We start from the raw sequence: 19,971 nt of genomic DNA, 5'->3' as shown, positions 1-19,971 counted from the left end.
GTAGCAGGTCTATGCTCATATCAGTCAAATACAAAAAGGTTAATAAATACTATACTCTTTATTTAAATATTGTACAGATTTGAAAATGTTTTTACAGATCTTAGATCTGCATTGAACTGTACACCCAAAATATATATAGACACATGCTCTGGTTGTAACAAAGTGTTTGGAGGAGGAAGATGAGACAGGAAAGCGTGTCGGGCAGGTATGAGTCAGGAGGCAGGAACCACAACGCTAACCGTGGCTGTATCAGCTGCTGGGAGAATTGCTTTATAATGTTGTTAAGGCTGCTTAGATTGTCCTCAGTGCTGTTCCACTATTAGAACTCACGTTTTGACCAGTCACTGCTCTGCCTAAATCTCTCCTTTCATTCCATCAGGCCCATTTTACAATGACACCTGACATCACAGTCTTCCAGTGTGAACTTGTCAGATTAAGCAGGGAAACGGTCCATAGATGGGGTAGATTGTAAACAGTGATCTGAAGATCCACAGGGAGGATTTTCTAAGCATGCAATGGCTTAATCACTATTCCTAAGCTTCTGACTGAGTGCAGAGAAGCAGATTTCAGGAGAAAAAAAAAATACTGCGGGTAAAAAGACAGTAGGGCTGATTTGACTCATGGCTACTTAACGGTATCAGGCTTTGTGCTCAATACCTGGCACACAGTCGGGGGTTTAAGGAATTGTGAACATCTGCCAGTATCAACGACACCTGATACAAGGCACATCATAACATTACACAAAATGTGGATTTTTCTTAGACATATTTTAACTGTGAATAAAAGGTTTGGTAAATGCAGATGGAAAAATTATAGTGATGTAATTGAAAAATAAGGAACATTTTTCACATGAAACCTGCAGACTTATGAATGTGTCATTGAAGCTCGACAGCATGAAGGAGAGAGAGAAAAAGAAACGCTGATTGAGAACAACAGTTTTTTAAAACTACTGATGCAGTGATCCACCCAAATAATTCAACAATCCCACTGAACAAAGAAGTTACAAAAATACATTTGGTCACCAGACCAACTTCCACTGTGTTGAGCTTTTTCAGATATGCTTCAAAAGCTTTGTGCGTATAAGGCTGCATGACCAATTCAGCCCAGTGGATATGGAAAAGTCTGTAGCCTTCACGTCCATTTCATGGACACTAATTACACATTAGACACACAGAGGAGCACATGAGTGCCTTCATTACACGCACACACGTTCATAGACACATGTAATCATGATCAAGACTTCAGCAGCAGCAGCTGTGAGATTAAAGGGATGGCAACAGGTTGACACAATATACATCTTGATAAGCTTTTGAACTATAAAATCCTCATCCCAACAGCCATCAAGTAACAAAAGGTGTGCAAGACTTGAATGCACTGGTATGGAAAAGGCTGCTGCCCCACGTCTTCATGAAATCTTATTAGATCACCAGGCCAAGAAACTAAGCACATTTGTATGAATGTGCGTACGACATTTTTTTTTTATTTTGCAAACATTTACTAAAATATCCCAGAACAGCAAACCAGTCACATCCTACTATCAAACACACGCTCCCTGCACCCACATACTAGGTTTGATGACACTTTTCTAAATATCACTGTATCATTAGGAGCACCTTCTTGCACAAGGCAGGCCACTTATTGAGCCCTAATGCTGCCATTTCCTGTGCAGTTCCCTTCTTGACACTACTGATGGACTGCTTCTTTCCCTTTCAGCAGCCCAGCATGGGGCTGCTTGAACAGTTAAACACCTATCGTCTGGCTACATCCGCCTCCGTCTCAGAATCTCAACTTCCTCCGTGCCCAAACCACCCATTAGAGGAAGAGGACTTATCCTTGTCAGGCAGGATCCTCATCTCCAACGTACCCAATGATTGCTTATCCCAGGCAATGGGATTATCCAGTGAGCAGTGGAACACTACAAAGACGCCAACACTGCAACCTGGCCAAGAGGATGTTTCAGGCTTGTAGTCCTCTTTATTCAGCCCCTGTGTGATGTACATGATCACAGAGAAGTGGGCATGTAGAGAGTCTTTTTTTTTTTTTTTTTTTTTGGGGGGGGGGCGATAAGGGTCATTTGGGGGGCCCAGGCAGAGTTGAGCCAGCTCATGTGGGGAAAGCATCTGGTATCAGTCCTTCATCCTGGCCAGCAGGAATCAAAGCAGTCCATCACCTGCAGAGGCAGATGCCCCCCCCTCCTCACAACTCCACACAGTCTCTAGTCGGTGTATTCTGCCACTATGGACAGCAGCACAGTGATGTCGTCTGGCTTTCCTCCTGGACAAAAACAACCTGTTAGGATGGTGCTGAGCAAAGTGTTGTTTGCAATGTTTCCACTAATAAATAAAGCTTTGAAGGACATTACCTTCAGCTTTTGTATTTGGTTGAAGTAGAGCTGAGACACTAACCTCTTACATTCAGTCCATTGTCACAGGCAAACTGTGCAAAAGGCGACATGTAGTTGGGGTCGTAGGCCAGCACATGGGCCTGCTCTGCGATGCTCCGGGCAGTCTGGTGGATGCTCTCATAGTTTGTGTTCTTAGGAGAAAACACAGAAGCTGACATGAAAGCTGTATTCCAGACATTGATTGATTCCACTTCCTCCAGCAAACCTGTTCACTTACCTTGAGTTTCTTCAGCTCTTGCAGGATCATATAGTCTGGCATGTTGTCAAAGAGCCCGTCGGTGGCAGTGAGGATGATGTCACCCAGCTGGACGTCAAACGAGGAGCTGTCTGCTGCATCAGGGCTGATGGCGCACACACAGTAAAGTCAGGCAGAGAGCACTGCATGCAGTCATTTCGGTAATGCAAGTCATTCACGATTTACAGTTTGTTTTATTTGACAGTGAAAAATTACAAAATGCAAACTAACACTACCATATCAGCAAGGTTGTGACCATTAATTAATCCCATTTAAGCTTTTTCTTCCCCCCTTTTACACCCACATACAGGAAATCTGTCCTGTCTGAGCTGATTAATCTGAACCTCTACTCCAGTTTCTCCTCTACTTGGAGAATACTTAGATTATAGCACATTACTCCAGCCGGTGGTAGAATGTACTGCCAAAGTTACAGCATTTGCTGAGGCTAGACTCCCAGTCCTACTGATATTTTACCGTGGCTGCAGCAACTAAATCACAGGTGTAGGATGAAGATAAATCCATCACATGGGGGCTTTGGAGCCGACACTCAGGTCCAACGAAAGGTGCGACTATTATGATGATAGGCGCTACAAACGCATATAGGCAGGAACCAAGTTAGTCTGCCAGTGTCAAGTTCACTTCTTGGAAGATGCCCATACCCTACTACCCCTAGCCAGCCATGAATGTTATTCGTTACAAACTGTCTGGACTGAACCATGACAGTGAGCCAAAGGTCCAGGAATAGCCTTGTCCTGTGGTGCGATTTCGCTGAAATTGCAGTTCCCATGAGAAAATACAGCTGTAAAACCGTTCCTGGTAGCCAGGTAGAGCCATAGAGATACTAGTGCATGTGCATTATGGGCACCCGCAGTTAAGCACGAGGAACTTGTGGGTGAGCAGCTATCATTGAAATGAATTGCCTGCCATGTTTGGATTCATCATCCATTGTTAACACATCCGTGAGTCAAAGCCATTTCTCAAATGCCACCAAGAACAAACATTTCAGATAATTATACAGTGACAGCTCTGAAAAGTTTTATCTTCAGATATAATCATGAAGATAATCGTAGGGCAAATGTGTGTGTGTGTGTGTTATAAAACCATGTTATGAGAACACACCGTCTCCCTCGCATCTGATTGCAATGCTAGAGGACATAATAGATGGGTGAGCAAATGGAAACATAGTAGCTCAGTAGATTCCCTTGTGCCAAACAAATAACTTAATATTAGAGAGGGTTAAGTAGCCCATATAGAATTAAAACACATATATATATCTGCATGTTTGACACACATCTCTTCCAGAGATAATTGTTGTCAGAGAGAGCCACATACACGTGACACAAATCTTTCTGATATCTTTCTGGGAAACTTTTTTTCTTGTATTCTACCGTCAAAGCAGCTGTTGGCGCATTAAAAGTCTTAGTTGCTTGCAAAATTGGTAATCTAGGATTGGAAGCTTAATGTGCTGTAGCACTCAGTGTAAATCCTTCCACTAAATGACTGAAATGCACAAATTAAAAGTGTCCCTGCTAAGTGTCATTCCAAGCACCACATCAAATCCACAACCACTGAAAGTGATAATGGGTTGGCAGAGGCTGAATTTAGGTCAAAAAAATAAATAAATGAAAACACTCTTTCTGTACCAGGGATGACATGTAGTTCAGTTTCATCGTCTCTCATTTTCCAGGGATGCTTTTAAAAAGGAGCTCAGAATAATCTGCCTGGTTCAAGACTGAGTGAGTGAAAAGGTGGCTGAGGCTGCTGGTGCAGGATTGGCTGTGGATTGTTCGGCTTGCCCATCAGCCCACACAGACTTTGACCTGGGTAACAGGGAAGCTTGGCAAACATCCAGTGCCTGCCCTGCACTCTGACGTCTACCGTGCTACTGATTGGCACACCACGGCAACGAGACACGGCAGCACGTGGCCCCTGACACACTGTTACACTACAGCTCAACACAATGCAATCGTTACATTCACAAAATACTGCTGGATGTGAGGGAAACGAGCAGGACAAAATGCTCTGCAGTGCGGTTTGTTACAGAGAAGCACCTTTGTTGTGTCTGTATTGTTATCAGGATGTGTATAGCTTTCTCACATCTGCTGTGTGGAACACGTCTAACAACTGTCCATTAACAGCAGGTGTGTGAGGTGGTGCCTGCGGGGTGTCCCACCTGTCACTGAGGACGGCTCCTTCGGCCCCAGGGGGAGCGATGGACAGCTGGAAGGGCGTATTGAAGTAGTGCTGCTGCTCGTCCGAGCGATGTACCACCTCCCCTCCCCGGACAACCAGGAAGCCGGAGTCTCCCAGGTTGGCCGTGTGCAGCCGGTGACTCTGCCGGTCCAAAACCACAATGCAGGCTGTGCTGCTACCTGCAAACATACACAGGTACGCATTTGTTTTCCATTTCAATGCAAATGTTGAGCATGATATCCTAAAAATAAAGTGTGAAAACACTTCTGGAACAGTCCTGTTACATGGCAGACATTTTGACTTGAAGCAAAACCACAGGTGTTATTAATACAGTTAACAATGGCTGTGTTCCATTCGCTGATTTAATTATTCACACCTGTGCTTCTCCTACCGTGATGTGAAAATATCTTCTGTGAAAGGTGTATGGTGATAAAATATCCTGCCATTTTGGTTTGATATTTTCATACTTCATTTTGAGTGAAACGCCTTTTCCTCCCGACTTTCTAAAGCCACACAGCACAGGAAACAACTCGTTTATACGAAAGATACGTTTATAGAAAGATACCAGTCTGAAGTGTGTTTGGGAGACTGATTAATGAGGTCAGCCTAAGTATTCAAACTTGACGTACCACAATCAGTGTAGTGGTTTTAAGGGACTTTTGGAGCTCCACCATCTGGGTGATGGGGAAGAGGAAACGTGAGCTGGTGGAGCAGTCGGACAGCGTGCAGCCACACCCTGCTGGTGATTCATCTGGCACACCAAAATATGCTCTCTGGGATCAACCTTCAAAACCCCTCACGCACTGTGACTCACTCCCTTTTCTTCTCTGTTTTCTCTCCAGCAGTACAATTACACACACTGCCGGCCTCAAGAACATTCCCTCTGCCGTGAAGGAACAGCACAATACAGTGTTGTTTCCCCTGCTGCACATGTGATAAAGGGGTGGAAAAGTACTGAAACTCACGAGAACAGATCTGACTGTTCCTGAAACATTTGTTTGCTGAGGTTACAAGTTTGCGCATGCTTTGTTGTTAGGAAGCAGTGTGAGGGAGGAAAGGGATTCTGGAAGGGATCTGCACGGGGCAGGTCAGGACTTGGGACATTCCCAGGACTTCTTAATGGGATCTGGCTGTTCTGACTCATGATGCAAAAATCCCCATCCAGCCTTCATTAGACCAAACAGACAGAAACAAACAACCTATCCCTAAATGGTGTGCCTAAACCACATGGAAATATATACGGTTTCATTGGCAAGCACATTGTGCCTCTGCACAACACAGGTTGAACTGCGCCGTCCAGCAGAGTGAATGGTATGGATTTTAATTTGTTTAGTAAGGTTTTAAACGAGGGGAGAGGCACCGAGCAGCAGCATCAAAGTCTGCAGTCCTACAATGACACGTTTAATACAAACGGTTCAGAAAAGAGAGACCACGGTAGTTTTCTTGTACTCACTGACCTACATGAGACAATCAAATCAATTGTGTAGGAGAGAACGTGGTGATGACCAACACAGAGCTGCAGCAGATACCCAGACATCCATTGTTATGATACCACAGATGGTGAGCATGGCCTGAGCATAATGTTGCTTATCCCATGCATTGGCATTGATGGGGCCTTTAATGTGTCTTTAGAACGAGCTAAGCTGGCTACGACTCCCTATGAATGCTGTGACCTTGTAATTCCAGTGGCTTTGCTCACCCAGTAGTGGCACTTTGTTCTGCAGCAGCTCATAGTAGCTGGTCGTCAGGACGCCCACGGGGTTGCTGGGGACGAAGCGTCCCTCCTTCACCAGCCTCTCACATGTCTTCATCAGTGTTCCAGAAAATTGCGATGGGTCCACTCCATAGTCTCGCCAACCACCTACTCCATCTGCTACACCTAAAAACAGACAGGTGTTCATTTTTTAAGTGATCATTTTCCCTTAATTATAGTTCACCTCATGTTCCCTCATTAATATTTTTATTCTGCGTTGCGCATAATGCTGCTTTTCAAAACCCATGAGGGAACTATTATTTTTCAACGGGTCAAGTGAGATCAAACTCAGAAAAACAATCATTTTTGACATTCCTTAGATTGTCAATAAGTGAGGAGTTTGCATGAGACAAGAACAATGCCACACAGCTGCAGAATAAAGAAAACAATGGCCACTTTCACAAAAATGCAGAAAAGACATCCAGCCAAGAAAAAAAGACAGTGTTCAAGAAATCAAGGATACGTCAGACTACATAAAACAGCCTGTCTGTAAGCACTTCATCTTTGATTTGTCACCATTTCAATTATTCCTGATAATGTTAAGCGATTCTGTTCAGTCGTCTCCGTAAGTCATTGCAAGGCTTCACCAATCTTCCTATAGAAACATACTCTACTTTGTGGGTTAACAAGAGTACTTGTTCCCATAGGAGCATTTGATCAGGCCCAAGATTTTCCTAGAAAGGAAACTGTAGTCTTGTTACTCCCAGGACAGACCATACAAGGATGGCCCTCTGCATCTCCTCAGCCTGTGCCAGAAGCGAGACACAGGCGTACACAAAGCAGACACACAACTTCTCAACTAATCACATGTTCCAAAAATAACTTTTTGAGTTGGAGAAGGGATGTCTTGATTTCTAGGTTTCCCTGAGTGTCTTATTAGTTCAATATGCAGACATTCAGTGGACCTGCACGGTCCTGCAGAGGTGTTAAATGACATGTTGCTTATATACGATTCAAGGCTTGTGTCATTTTTGTGGAATTTAAAACAATTCTCAAAAGTGCAGATATTACAGGCGCCATTGTTTTTGTTCACTGTAGACAAATTGATGTGTGGGATTCATTTTCTACATTACATCAAGTTCAGATTCAAGCCTACTTTATTTAAAAAAAAAAAGATGCAGCAGGGTGTCGCAGGCAATAGATAGAGAACAAAAACCAAGTACTGAAGTACAGTGACGTGATGTTAGCAGTGAATAAGTCACTCAGTCCCTCCGTGGACACTTCCACGAGCTTTCTTAACAAATTCTGCTCGCACGTGCAATCCAACTTACCTGTGAGGTATGTGAGCCTTCAGATAAAGGTAGTGACCTTTGACCTGCACCCACGTCATGACTAGAGTCATACGTGGTCGTGTCGCATGGCTTGGTTTCCACAGCAAACAAAGCGCACACTTACCCAAAACATCCGCGGATCTATGTCGGGCGATGAAGCACGCGTCGTCCCCATAGCACATCCCTTTCTTCAGGATACCTTTGCGGAAATCCTTGCCGAAGCCGCAGCTCGCTGTCACCAGGCTGTAGTCGCGGCTGTCTGTCTGAGAAAGTCCGCCGATGACAGCTCTGGCAACCAGTCTCCCGTACGACAGCACGGACAACATCACCTACACACCAGCTCCCACCAAACAAACCGGCCAAGCTAGCAGCCCCGCTAGCTTAGCGTCGATGCAAGCGCACAATACTGACTCGCTAGCGTGTTGACTGAAGGCTGAAGATGTGTGGCGAAGCTAACGGCAGGACGCCGCCGCTGACAACAACAGCCACCACGCACGCGTACACAATGCCTTCCGCTGATTAAACAAGGGCAGCCACCGGGAGCTTTGTTCCTGCGCCGTGAAATTCACAAAAAACAGTCGACTCTTTCGCTCCAAAACACCCGTAGAAGCTGTTTCTCAGCGTCCATGATGCCAGCGCTGCCTCTGAGACGCTACACTAGGTGAGAACGAGCTGCCCTGTGGCCTCACGCACACACCGCGAGCTGCTAGCAGGGTCTTGTGACTGCTCTGACGTCAGACATCATTACGCAACGTACGTTTCCTAATAAGGAAACGTCACTTGGAGGCAGCTGTTTTCTTATTCATAATAATGAAACTGTGCATAGAAAAGGTTCACGAGTAAGTACATGTGGACGAATTAACTCAGAATGGATTTGGAATCCACATTAAACAGAAATACCGAAATGAGCAAACAGCCAGCCCCTGATAAAATAGCAAAAATACAAATATTAACATTAATTTTAAGGACTGGTCGCACTTTTCAAATGCATTCTGACATCTTTCCTCCACTTTCCTTGCCTGGACTTCGCATTCTATTCTGTCTCCCCCTTGTGGGTATTGACTGATTGAGCCCCTCTCTTCATGGTGTATTCTTAGGCAACAAGCAGTTTTGTGGTTTTTAAAAACAAAAGAAGTTCTTAGGAACAAATGACACCAGGCTCTCAGTTTCCCCCTAAAATACACTCAAAGTTTATTAGAAAGATTTAGACATTACAAGAGTGCTTCTTTATTCATTTTATTTTAGCACAAGACTTGTTTAAAAATGTGATGATGCAAGTGTAAAGTCAATATCCTATGACACTCACTGTAAATAAACTGTAAATAAAAGTTTTACAGAAGTAAACAGGTGTATGTGACTTTTCCCCCATTGGTTTTATAGCCATTAATACCCATTACCAACAGTGTGAAAAATAGGACAAATTAATAAGACAAGAAAGAAACTGGAAAAATTGTGCACAGCTTCAAACAAGGCATTCCTGTGCATAAGTAGCCGTATTGTTACATTTTTCCTGATTGAACAGTCATATGTGGCAAAGACTAGCTGCAAAATGGAGTGCAAAACACCTGAGGTTTTCATGGTGACATATCAATTTACCCCCGTGGACAAAACAACAAAATATTTGCTTTCATCAGGTAGGAGTGAATATCTTTTCAGTATTGGCAGGATGAAGGACAACCAATCCTTCTAATGCAGAAGATGAAAGCAGAACAGAGGAGTGTGACCCATTTGTTCCCCCACACTCATTTCTTGGCTTGTTTGGTGACCATGTTGCGGGGGGGAGTCACAGGACGGCTGCCGTTGGGCTTCTTCTTCTCAGCTGGTTTCAAAATCTGCGAAAGCAACGCAGAGGGGTGGAGATGTTGACTCAGATAAGCATCACAGCATTTTTCAAGAAATAATAGATGAAGTAGGAATAAAAAGATAAACTGCAGGGTCAAAGCATAAACATGACACATTAAACAATGATTAACCGGTATTTTGTTTCCTAATTATGCTCTGTGGTATCAGCTCTTCTACAGATCTGACCTTATTTCTACAAAATGTCTTGGATATTTAAAGATTAAGCTCCTGCACAAATGTGAACCAGTATAAAGTACTGATGATTAACGCATTCATCATTATTCAATAGCAGGATTTGACATTAAAGTTCAGTTCATGTCATCCTAAAACACTTAATGCACAAGCAAAGGTGGCTCACCTGAAAAGAGCACATGAGGGTCTCATCCACACTCATCATGGCACCAGCATTGTCAAACTCTCCACAATAATTAGGCGCTGAGAACAAAGTGACAAGCTGCCTCTTGGCGAAAAATTCATAGCCATCCTCAACAACCTGCAAGTGAGATGATGATGGTATTAAAAAGACATTCAAAACTTTAAAACAGTCCTTGATTGGATGTTAACTGTAGGATAGTGTCAAATATAATTTAGTGCAGTGGTTCCCAGCCTGATGGCTCTGATGAGTAAAACAATTGGAAAGCAGAAAATATCTATCAGCCACAAAAATAATCATCTTTATTTTTATCATCTTTATTTTGTCAGACTTTCCTCTGGTCCTTCCTTTTTTTTTTCTTGTGACTCACTAGACCATTTTATCATTTCAGGCCTCTTCCCCCCGAAGTAAAAAGATTCTTCACAACAACTAGACCAGACAACCAGTGATGAGGGGTCATAAGCCAAAAAGGTTGGGAAACACTGTCTATTGCTCAAAGTCTGTGTGCCAGTACTCTGCACAGTATGTGATGTTCCCCAGTCCCCAGTTTAGAATTACAGAGGGAATTGTGATTACCTGATGGGCACGACAGATCAGATCCAGGTCATGCTTGTGTAGGAACTTGGCTACCACCTCTGAGCCAAAGGTAAACGATACACCCCTGTCGTTCTCCCCCCAGCCCAACACATCCTTGTCTGGATCCGACCAGAGCAAATCGCACAGCAGACCCTGATCAGGCACATCAGTGGGGCGCATGATGCGTCTGATCTGCTCCATGGACTGCAGGTCAGGTGACAGTCCTAAACAGGATGGCAGCAAAAGTACAAATAAACACACTAATCATGAGTTCAATGCCTATTGCACACGGATGAGGTCCAAAAAAATTGCACAGACAGCATTACTCAAGGACAAATAAGAGCCGCTGACGTCAAAGGTAGACTACTTTGGACGTTCTGTATAAAACTAAAACCATCAAAGTGACCAGTGGAATTTACACAAATGTGTAACAAAAAAACAAACATATTTCTAGACTAAAATATTGGTTTTACTTCAACTTCAAAAACCCACCTCCGTGGCAACAAAAGATCTTCTCATCAACAATGGCGGCAATAGGGAGGCAGTTAAAACAGTCTGTGAAAGTCTTCCAGAGCTTGATGTTGTACCTTCTTTTACCTAAAATGCAAGAAAAAAACAAATAAATTCAGGATTAGTTCAGAGAACACTTCTGCTGTGGCACATGTGCTCCAACAAAAAGCTCAACCACGTCAACCCTGTGTGAAGACTAAAAGATCCCAGTAACAGTAATTTCATGGTGCAAAGTGCATTGAAGCCACAGAGGATGGAGTACAAGAGGCAAAACAACCAGAAGTTCACTCAAACCATCATTACTACCACACACAAAGACACTGATACAAAATGCGGTAATGGCCAAGGAGGGATGGTACTCACACTCATCGTAGAAACCATATATTCTGTTGATTGAAGCACACTCGTGGTTCCCCCTCAGCAGGAAGAAGTTCTCTGGGTATTTGATTTTGTAGGCCAGCAGAAGACAGATGGTTTCCAGAGACTGCTTCCCCCTGTCCACATAGTCACCCAGAAACAGGTAGTTGCTTTCTGGAGGGAAGCCCCCATACTCAAACAGCCTCAGCAGGTCATAGTATTGCCCGTGGATGTCACCTGCAGGACATGGAGGGAGGGGGATCAGTACACCTTACAGCGCCAAACTGAACCGCATGCAGACATTCACGGATCATTCACTCACCACAGATCTTGAGAGGCGCCTCCAGCTCCAGAAGAATGGGTTGGCTGAGAAAGATCTCCCTGGACTTGAGGCATAATCCACGAATCTCATTCTCCTGCAGCTGCACATTCTTGCCGGGCTTTGCCCCTCTGACTGCAACAACAAAACACAAGTGAAAAGGTCAGCAAAACCACAGCTGAATACGGCTGCTGCTAACTTGGCAATGCCTGGCACAGGACTTCAGTGCAGAGGCTGTGTGGGACATAAGGGGACACAATGATTGTGTCACTGTCACAGAAATACAGTGTGTGTGTGTGTGTGTGTGTGTGTGTGTGTGTGTGTGTGTGTGTGTGTGTGTGTGTGTGTGTGTGTGTGTGTGTGTGTTGGGGGAGAATAAGATTCACTTATTAGGTGGCAACTGATCCTTGGAGATGACCACACTGACGCTAGCTAGCTAACAGGGCTGGTTATTTTCCATGATGTTGACAAACTTCCATTTGGTTAGAGCTAGCCGCCTGCTGTATGCACCGCTAGCGTATGTTGCCACAACATGCAGGCAATCGAAGCATCGTTGACGTTTTAAGGGCCACATTTGAAGCGGTTCCTTACCTTCTAAGAGACGCTGGATGATACTGTCTATGTTGAGCTTGTCAACATCAGCCATTGCAACGTTGTGTTTAGCAAAACCGACTCAGTCGAATCTAGGTGTTGGCGTTAACGCACTAGTGAAAGCTAGCCCGCTAGCTATCCTGGCATTAGCCGCCTAACGTTAGCTTGGCTGATTTTCCGGCTGAGGGTAAAGATGTTGGTGTGACCCTGCTTCTGTTTGAGCTGCTCGTTGACACTTTTCACAATCTAGCACACTCCGTCGACATCGCAGTTTAAAAAAAAAAAATCTACATCCAAATGTTGGCTTTTGCTGAGAAACGGGGAGTAAAAAAAATAAATGTGAGCCGCACTAGCTGTTAGCTAGTAATGGTGTCCCGTCTCCGTTTTTCTCTGCCGCACCTTGTACAGCCAACCAAGCGGCTTCAAGGAGGCTGGCGGTAGCTGCGCTGCTGCTGCCCCCTAGTGGACCGGATGGAGAAAGACGCTTTAACCCATTTAGACGAGGCTCAGCTTCAGAATGAACAGGCAAGAGAAATAGCACCAACACATCAAGTTGATCATTAAGTACATTATATATACATGCTACACATAATAAATCAAGGTTTTCACAGTGAAGGGACAGAATCATTTTAAAGCACCTTAACTGCACCAGTATTCTAATTCATAATCCATTGGAGCAAAACATAACGTTACCATGATGCAAGGTTAGATCCAGTCATTATCTTACATTTATTGATAAAGCATTTGATTAATTTAAGTTCAGCTAACGGGGATTAGTAACAACAACACGTTGTATGCCAAATTCAAGTGCTAATTGTATTCTAAAATAATGATAAAATACTTAATGTACAAATAGAAGCACCTGAACCTCACCTGAGTTGGTGACTTTACAAGAAAGAAAGCAGTTCATTATATAGTTAATTTGCAATAACTTGATGTGTCCTAAACAGTAATAGAGAAGTAGTGGTCATATTCATCCATTATCTGTATCACTCCCAGCTGACGCTGAGGCTGGGTACACCCTAGCAGGGCTGACACATAGAGATACCATACACAGCAGTGGTGGTATTTACCAGGTAATTATGCAGCAATGTTGGGATCACAGGGACAATTGACAATGATGCTTTCAAAAACATCAAATTACATTTTTTAATTTTTTTTTATCAATTTACAAAATGCCAAGTGAGAGAACAGAAGAAAAACCTAAATCAAATCAATGTATGGTGTGACGAGCCTTTGCCTTCAAAACAGCATCAATTCTTCCAGGTACACGGTTTTACACATCACTCACACGTCATTCATTCAGGAGGAATCTACACACATTCACACTCTGAAACTATGCTTCAGGAGCAAGTTGGGGTTTCAAGGACACATCGACATGCTGATTCACAGGAGCCAGGGATCAAACCACCGACCTTCCGATTGATGGACGACCCACTCTACCTCTGATCCACAGCCGCCCACTGTTTAGACCTCGGCAGGAAGGTAGTTCCAAACATCTGGACATGTTGGAGAACTAACCACAGATCTTCTGTGGATATGGGCTGTGTCAAATCCTTCTGTCTCTTCACGTGATCCCAGACAGACTAGATGTTTATTTAAAATTTTGACTCATCAGTCCAGAGCACCTGCCGCCATTTTTCTGCATCTCAGTTCCTATATTTTCATGTATAGTTGAGTTGCTTGGCCATGTTTCCACGTTGGAGGTTTGGCTTTTTGGCTGCAGTTCTTCCATGAAGACCACTTCTGGCCAGACTTCTGTGCACAGTAAATTGGTGTACCTGGTCCCACTGGTTTCTGCTAGTTCTGAGCTGACAGCACTGCTGGACATCTTCTGATTTCGAAGTGAAGTGAGCATAATGTGTCTTTCATCTGCTGCACGAAGTATCCTTGGCCGTTGCCGTTTCTTTGTGATTCTTCAAAAGAACTTGAAAAATACATCTTGAAACCCCAGTCTGCTCTGAAATCTTTGCCTGGGGGAGACCTTGCTGATGCAGGATAACCACCTTGTGTCTTGTTGCTGTGCTCAGTCTGAACATGATGACCTGTGACATGAAACTGTCTTCCACAACCTCACCTTTGCAGCAGAGTTTGTCTGTTCCTCACCCAGTTCTAAGTCTAATGACTGTGTTCCAACCTACATAAGAAATTGAATTGATCCTTATTAGCATCTGTTTGGTATAACTGGTATAACTGACTTTGTGCAAGTGTACCTAAAAGAATTGATGCTGTTTTGAAGGCAAAGGCTGGCCACACCCAAACATTGATTTGCTTTAGGTTTTTCTTCTGTTCTCTCACTTTGCATTTTGTGAATAGATAAAAATAAACAATTAAATCTTATATTTTTGAAAGCATTCTTAGTTAACAGCATTTTTTCACACCTGCCTAAAACTTTTAGACAGTACTGTATGTGTTAGTTTTGTTGAATAAACAAGAATTTTGACAGAGAAAATTCAAGATGGATGGAAAACACAACATTGTATCCACCACAAACCATTTTGCAGTGTTTTGGCAGTTATCATATATTGACAGGGAACCAAATTTATACAGTTCCTGTTCAGTTTTTCACACCTTTAAATATTGTTTTTACAGCAGAGTACTGCTATGATACTGGTAATGTAACGTGCAGCAAAGCACATATAAAGTCTAGCAAATAGAAAACTGTGTGTCCCTGTAGCAAATGTAACAGATTTTTATTTTCATGTAATATTAACTTTAGTTAGGTGGCAGGCTTGACTCCTTTTGATCAGAAATGAACTGATGGACGTTGTTTCAGATGCAAAACAATTACATTTATTGCAAATGTATTTTGGTCCTGTGTTATAGGAAAACTGGAACACTTAGAGAAGGAAAGGGTTCGTCTCTAACAGAACTATTTTTGAAATACACTTAAAGACCTTAGCGTAGTGCAGCCATGGGTTAACGAGGGAAACTATTACCTTTGGCCTGTTCATAAAACCTTTTTGATTGGACATACAGATTCTTCCTGTTTTCTTTTTTAGCCATTACCAAAATGCTGCACGGTCACCACTGAACTAAAACTCAAATTACCCTATACAGATAATTCAATATGAGTACGGAGACAGCTTTTCCTGCTCAAACTATGGTAAAGCCACACAAATCTATCTCCCATCGGGCCAAATAGAAAAGGGTAATTGCTGTTTCTCACAGAGGGATTAACTAACATCCTCACATGCCTATGTGTTTAACCTCCTGACCACTGGAAATCTCCTACTTCATCAAAACCTTATGGTTCTGCGAATAATATCTGCCAGTAATAACCTTTTCTCCTCTCATTAACACTATTAGCATGATATCAAAACATTTTAAACACTTCCTTTTCTGTGTTAACGTAAACCTTTAATTTCACTTGTTACATAGTAGGAGTTTAAGTGTTCATAATAATAAACATACCTATACATACTATAAAGATTAGAATTAACACATCAGTAATATATTAATACATAATGATGTAATTCAAAAAACTGAGGCTGAAATTGGCAATATTTATTTCCATCTTTATTTTGCTCTAAATGTATGCTACAGTCTGTGTGATCACGCACATATCTGGGCACAGACATGACCTACTGGTTTAAACGTCCAGAGAACAACCTCAGAAATAATGGATCTATTCTTGGTCTTTCTCTTCCCCATGTGTGATGACATAGACCAAGTTATTGTAGTCCAGGTTTCCTGCTACATCCGGCGGGAATGCTGCGAACATCTGTTCCATCTACGGGCATAAAGTAATAAAGAAGAAGATGTTTTTGAAGAATGTCAACCTCAGCAACGCAACGTTCTAACACTGTCCGGAGTAGAGCTCTGACCTCTTCAGGGGAGAACCTGTCCGCCTGGGTCGTCAGCATCTCGGTCACACTGCACAGATAAGCAGAGATGATGAGCAGACGTTCATTCTCCTCATCCAACAACAACAGAGCGCCACGCTGTTACTCACAAATCTTTCTTTAGCGTTCCTTTTCCTTCAGGATCAAAGACTTTAAAAGCGTTGAGGATGGTCTCCTCTGGGTCGGCGCCTAAAGACGGACAGCAGCAGCAGCTCTGAGTTGATGAAAAACTAAAACAAAGGTAATATCTTTTCCTCACCTCACCTTTTAGTTTCTCTCCAAACATGGTGAGAAAGACTGTGAAATTAATCGGTCCTGGTGCCTCCTTCAGCATCTCATCAATCTCTTCTTGCTTGACATTTAAACGGCCTGAGGCGAGATGGCAGATGAGGTCAAATTAATGTTTGGAGCAAGTTTCATTTTCATTATTGATTAATCTGATTCTTATTTCCTCAATTCACTGGTGAATCAATTGGTCACTAAAATGAAAGAAAAGAAAAAAGTTCTTTTTTCTTCTGTTCCAGACACCTGAGGTGACTTCCTCACATTACATGCTTTGTCCGAGCGACAGTCCAAATCAAAAATATTCAGTTTGCGTCACATGAAACAAGGAAAATATTTATGAATGGGTCCACTCTCACTCAAGAGGTGCTCTTACCTAAAGCTGCAAAAGTGTCTCTCAGGTCATTCTTGTCAATGAAACCATCCCTGTTTTGGTCCATGATAGTAAAGGCCTGCAGAGGTGTGATTGTTACATGCTGTGTCTCCAGTGTGCACAGTACGCATTCACTACAAAGTAAGCTGCTCAAATTCAATGTGAAAAAAACCCATTAGGACGAGCACTGACTTCTTTGAACTCCTGGATCTGGGCCTGCTCAAACATGGAGAACACATTGGAGCTGGCTCCCCCTGCTCTTTTCTTGGCTTTCTTGGGAGACTGTGGGTTTTTAAGACAACGACACTCTAATTAGATCCAATGCTAATGACACGATCAACGTCTGGCTCTCTGCTTCGGCTTCACTCATTATCGGTTTTAACCGTGCCACGTTATGCGTGCGATAACGAGCCAATGATCAGCAAACGTACCAAGTGTGGGCGCATTAATTGCACAATAGGCCAGGTTTATACTGGGGGCATGCATTTCATTAGGAGGGACTACAAACACTGTCAGTTTGTTGTGGAAATATTTATTCAAGCCTCAAATTTTGTGAGAATGCAGGCTAAGCTGAGGGAAGGTGTGGTCCGCTGCCCGCACTCCCACAGTCCCAGGATCACATGAGGGATTATTCTATAGGGCCTGGGAGATGACAGGATGGTACACTGAGCCCTGTTTGATCAGAAATCCCTCGGAGACAAGGATTATGTCAAGCTATTTACATGACTGCCAAGAAACTGTGAAAAACAGCGTTGAAGGGATGCGGTGCGATGACATCACATTGCTTGGCTCCACAGGCCCCTCGACAGCTGCTGTCTAACCCTTGTTGTGGATTAGCTCTCGAGCACTAGTATATCTAATGGACGGGACCTCCAGCGCTCAGCTTTATTTATTTCTTTATTTTGTTTTAAGATGATTCACGTACGACTCATAGGACGGAAGGCAAAGTTTGCTGTTTGTCAGCGCGGCTCAGTTCTGAGAGGACCAGCACAAACTTCACTGATCAAAACAAGACATCCAATTATTCTTGACCTGTTTGTAGCCTCTACCTGTTGCTCCCCCCTTCTCCCTCTCTTTCCGCTGCCCTCCACTCCTTTTTTCTCCAATTTCCTCTCTTATCCTGGTTTGCTCTCATTCCCCCCCCCCCCTTCCTTTCATCTGTTTCCTCTCCTTTTCTTCCCTCTCTCGGCTCCTCTCCTTTTCCCTTCCATACCTGTCCTCTCCTAGTTCCTCCCCTCTTTTCCTTCCCTCTACATTCCCCTTGTCTCCACTCCTTTCTTTTTCCACTCCCCTCCCTCTCCTTTTTCCTCTCCTCTCCTTCGAGTGTTTCCTTTTCTTTTCTTCCACACTCCTCTTTCTCTTCTTCTCGGCCATGTCCTCCTCTCTCTCATTGTTTCATTATTTCATCTGTCCTCCCCTCTTCGCTCCATTCTACAACTACCAATTCACATAGTTTTCTTTTTAATTTCAGTATCGTGAGTGGACAAAAATAATAAATAATTCATCAATAGGACAACTTGAGTGCTGTCCTATTGATGAGTTTTTTGGTTGATCTGTATTCAGTACCCACGAACATATTGATTATCGTTGGTGTGAGGCGAGGAAGATGTATAATTTATCAAAGCGTGCCATGACAGTATATTATATAAATATATAAATATATATAATATACTACATTAACACATTAACATGCAGCAGAAACAGAATATCCCCTTGCAGCGCGGCTGTACTTCGAATGAGATCAAATGCAGTAACAATGAAATGCGTGTCCACTTACCATGTTTTAGTGGTAGCTGGATGAAGACCAAGCAGACTCCTCGTTGCTTTATAGTGAAGCGGCAGACAAATCTAGGGGGTAGTTATACTGACCCTTCTCCCCTCCATTATGGTGTATGCTTATGGGCTATAAATATTCAATGCCCTCTTTAGGCAGAGACCCAGGTAAAGAGGAGCATCCCCCCCCCCACCCTCCCCTACCACCTATCATTGTCAGAGTTCATGAGATTTAGGGATAATAGCCAAACACACACACCCCATTACTGAGACCCAAGAATAACAACAGGACATAGCTCTGGCTCGGGAGGGACAGTTGTTTTTGGGGACTGACAGTTGCACTTGATGGGATCCATCACCCAGCTGTCCTGTTAGTGCTCCACAGAGACCAAAACTATGTTATGATGGGAGCTGTTTCTCGGTACCACAATAAACGGAACTGTTAGATGAAGCTGTCTGAGCCCCAATAAGACTTGATCCTAAACAGCGTGACCTGCTGTGGAAAACATTAGTGGAAAGCATTCATGCGGTCATGTGATGCGTTTCATGAACAATGACGTACAGCTTTTTCTTACAGCAATGCCGGACAGTTATGCTTTTTTAAGAAATGAGTTCACACATCTTGGTTTGTGTTAGTTTGTGTGAAAAATGTGTATTGATTTCTTCATTTTTGAACAGTAAAGTACATTTTTGTGGAGAGCAAACTGAAATTTTGCAAAGTAAATGGTAAACAATGAAATCTGAGGTTTGTAGTATTTGATAAAAATACACAGAAAAGTATAATTTTAGAAATATATTTTGGGTGAGCAGATGAAAACTACACAGGGTCATTTGGGCGAGGAAGTAAATACACTCTAAATATGAAGCTTTTGCAATGAGCAAATTTGTTTTATTGAAGTTTTTTTAGCAGCTGTTTTCCTGACAGTTACAAGTCTTCATTTACATTTCTGAGACTGAAATACGTCTTTTCGACAGCAGATATTTCAGGTGTATGTAATAACCATAATTAAGGCTGCATTGCAATAAGATGTTCCAGTCACAGGATCCTGGTTTTGTGAACAGTAGCTCACGGGCATGACTGACTGCAACATCTACAGCACTAACGTTATTAGTTCCACCTGTGCTCTCCCCTGCTTTGACACTGCAAAATGTCTGCTGTGACAAACTTCTACAGGCTTCTCAGCAGAAACAGGGACAAATGTTCCCAATTTTCACAACTGGCAAACAGTGACAGATATCAAAGCCTCCGCTAAAGCACGAGAACAACTTGAGTG

At 43.0% G+C, this 19,971-nt stretch overlaps 3 protein-coding genes across 3 annotated transcripts; all 3 read right to left on the bottom strand.

Annotated features, from left to right (window-relative positions):
* Nucleotides 1-39: 39 nt before the first annotated feature.
* On the bottom strand, nt 40-8,564 carry pptc7a (protein phosphatase targeting COQ7 a). The gene is made up of 6 exons (XM_070834069.1): nt 7,981-8,564; nt 6,532-6,711; nt 4,813-5,011; nt 2,622-2,745; nt 2,406-2,535; nt 40-2,274 (listed from the first exon to the last, which is right to left on the bottom strand). Exons 1-6 carry the CDS (start codon nt 8,180-8,182, stop codon nt 2,216-2,218), a joined length of 894 nt encoding a protein of 297 aa, XP_070690170.1. The 5' UTR covers nt 8,183-8,564; the 3' UTR covers nt 40-2,215.
* Nucleotides 8,565-9,076: 512 nt separating this feature from the next.
* On the bottom strand, nt 9,077-12,826 carry ppp1cc (protein phosphatase 1, catalytic subunit, gamma isozyme). Its single transcript, XM_070833511.1, has 7 exons — nt 12,425-12,826; nt 11,837-11,968; nt 11,521-11,751; nt 11,140-11,244; nt 10,648-10,871; nt 10,057-10,191; nt 9,077-9,688 (listed from the first exon to the last, which is right to left on the bottom strand). Exons 1-7 carry the CDS (start codon nt 12,477-12,479, stop codon nt 9,599-9,601), a joined length of 972 nt encoding a protein of 323 aa, XP_070689612.1. The 5' UTR covers nt 12,480-12,826; the 3' UTR covers nt 9,077-9,598.
* A 3,095-nt stretch (nt 12,827-15,921) lies between these two features.
* myl2b (myosin, light chain 2b, regulatory, cardiac, slow) lies at nt 15,922-18,819 on the bottom strand. The gene is made up of 7 exons (XM_070833225.1): nt 18,702-18,819; nt 17,117-17,206; nt 16,928-17,003; nt 16,534-16,638; nt 16,380-16,458; nt 16,252-16,300; nt 15,922-16,157 (listed from the first exon to the last, which is right to left on the bottom strand). Exons 1-7 carry the CDS (start codon nt 18,702-18,704, stop codon nt 16,053-16,055), a joined length of 507 nt encoding a protein of 168 aa, XP_070689326.1. The 5' UTR covers nt 18,705-18,819; the 3' UTR covers nt 15,922-16,052.
* Nucleotides 18,820-19,971: the final 1,152 nt, after the last annotated feature.

The sequence above is a fragment of the Pempheris klunzingeri genome, chromosome 7 (genome assembly GCF_042242105.1).
Source record: "Pempheris klunzingeri isolate RE-2024b chromosome 7, fPemKlu1.hap1, whole genome shotgun sequence".
NCBI lineage: Eukaryota > Metazoa > Chordata > Actinopteri > Acropomatiformes > Pempheridae > Pempheris > Pempheris klunzingeri.
The sequence above is the reverse complement of the archived record's forward strand: the minus strand, read 5'-3'. Positions and strand labels throughout refer to the sequence as shown.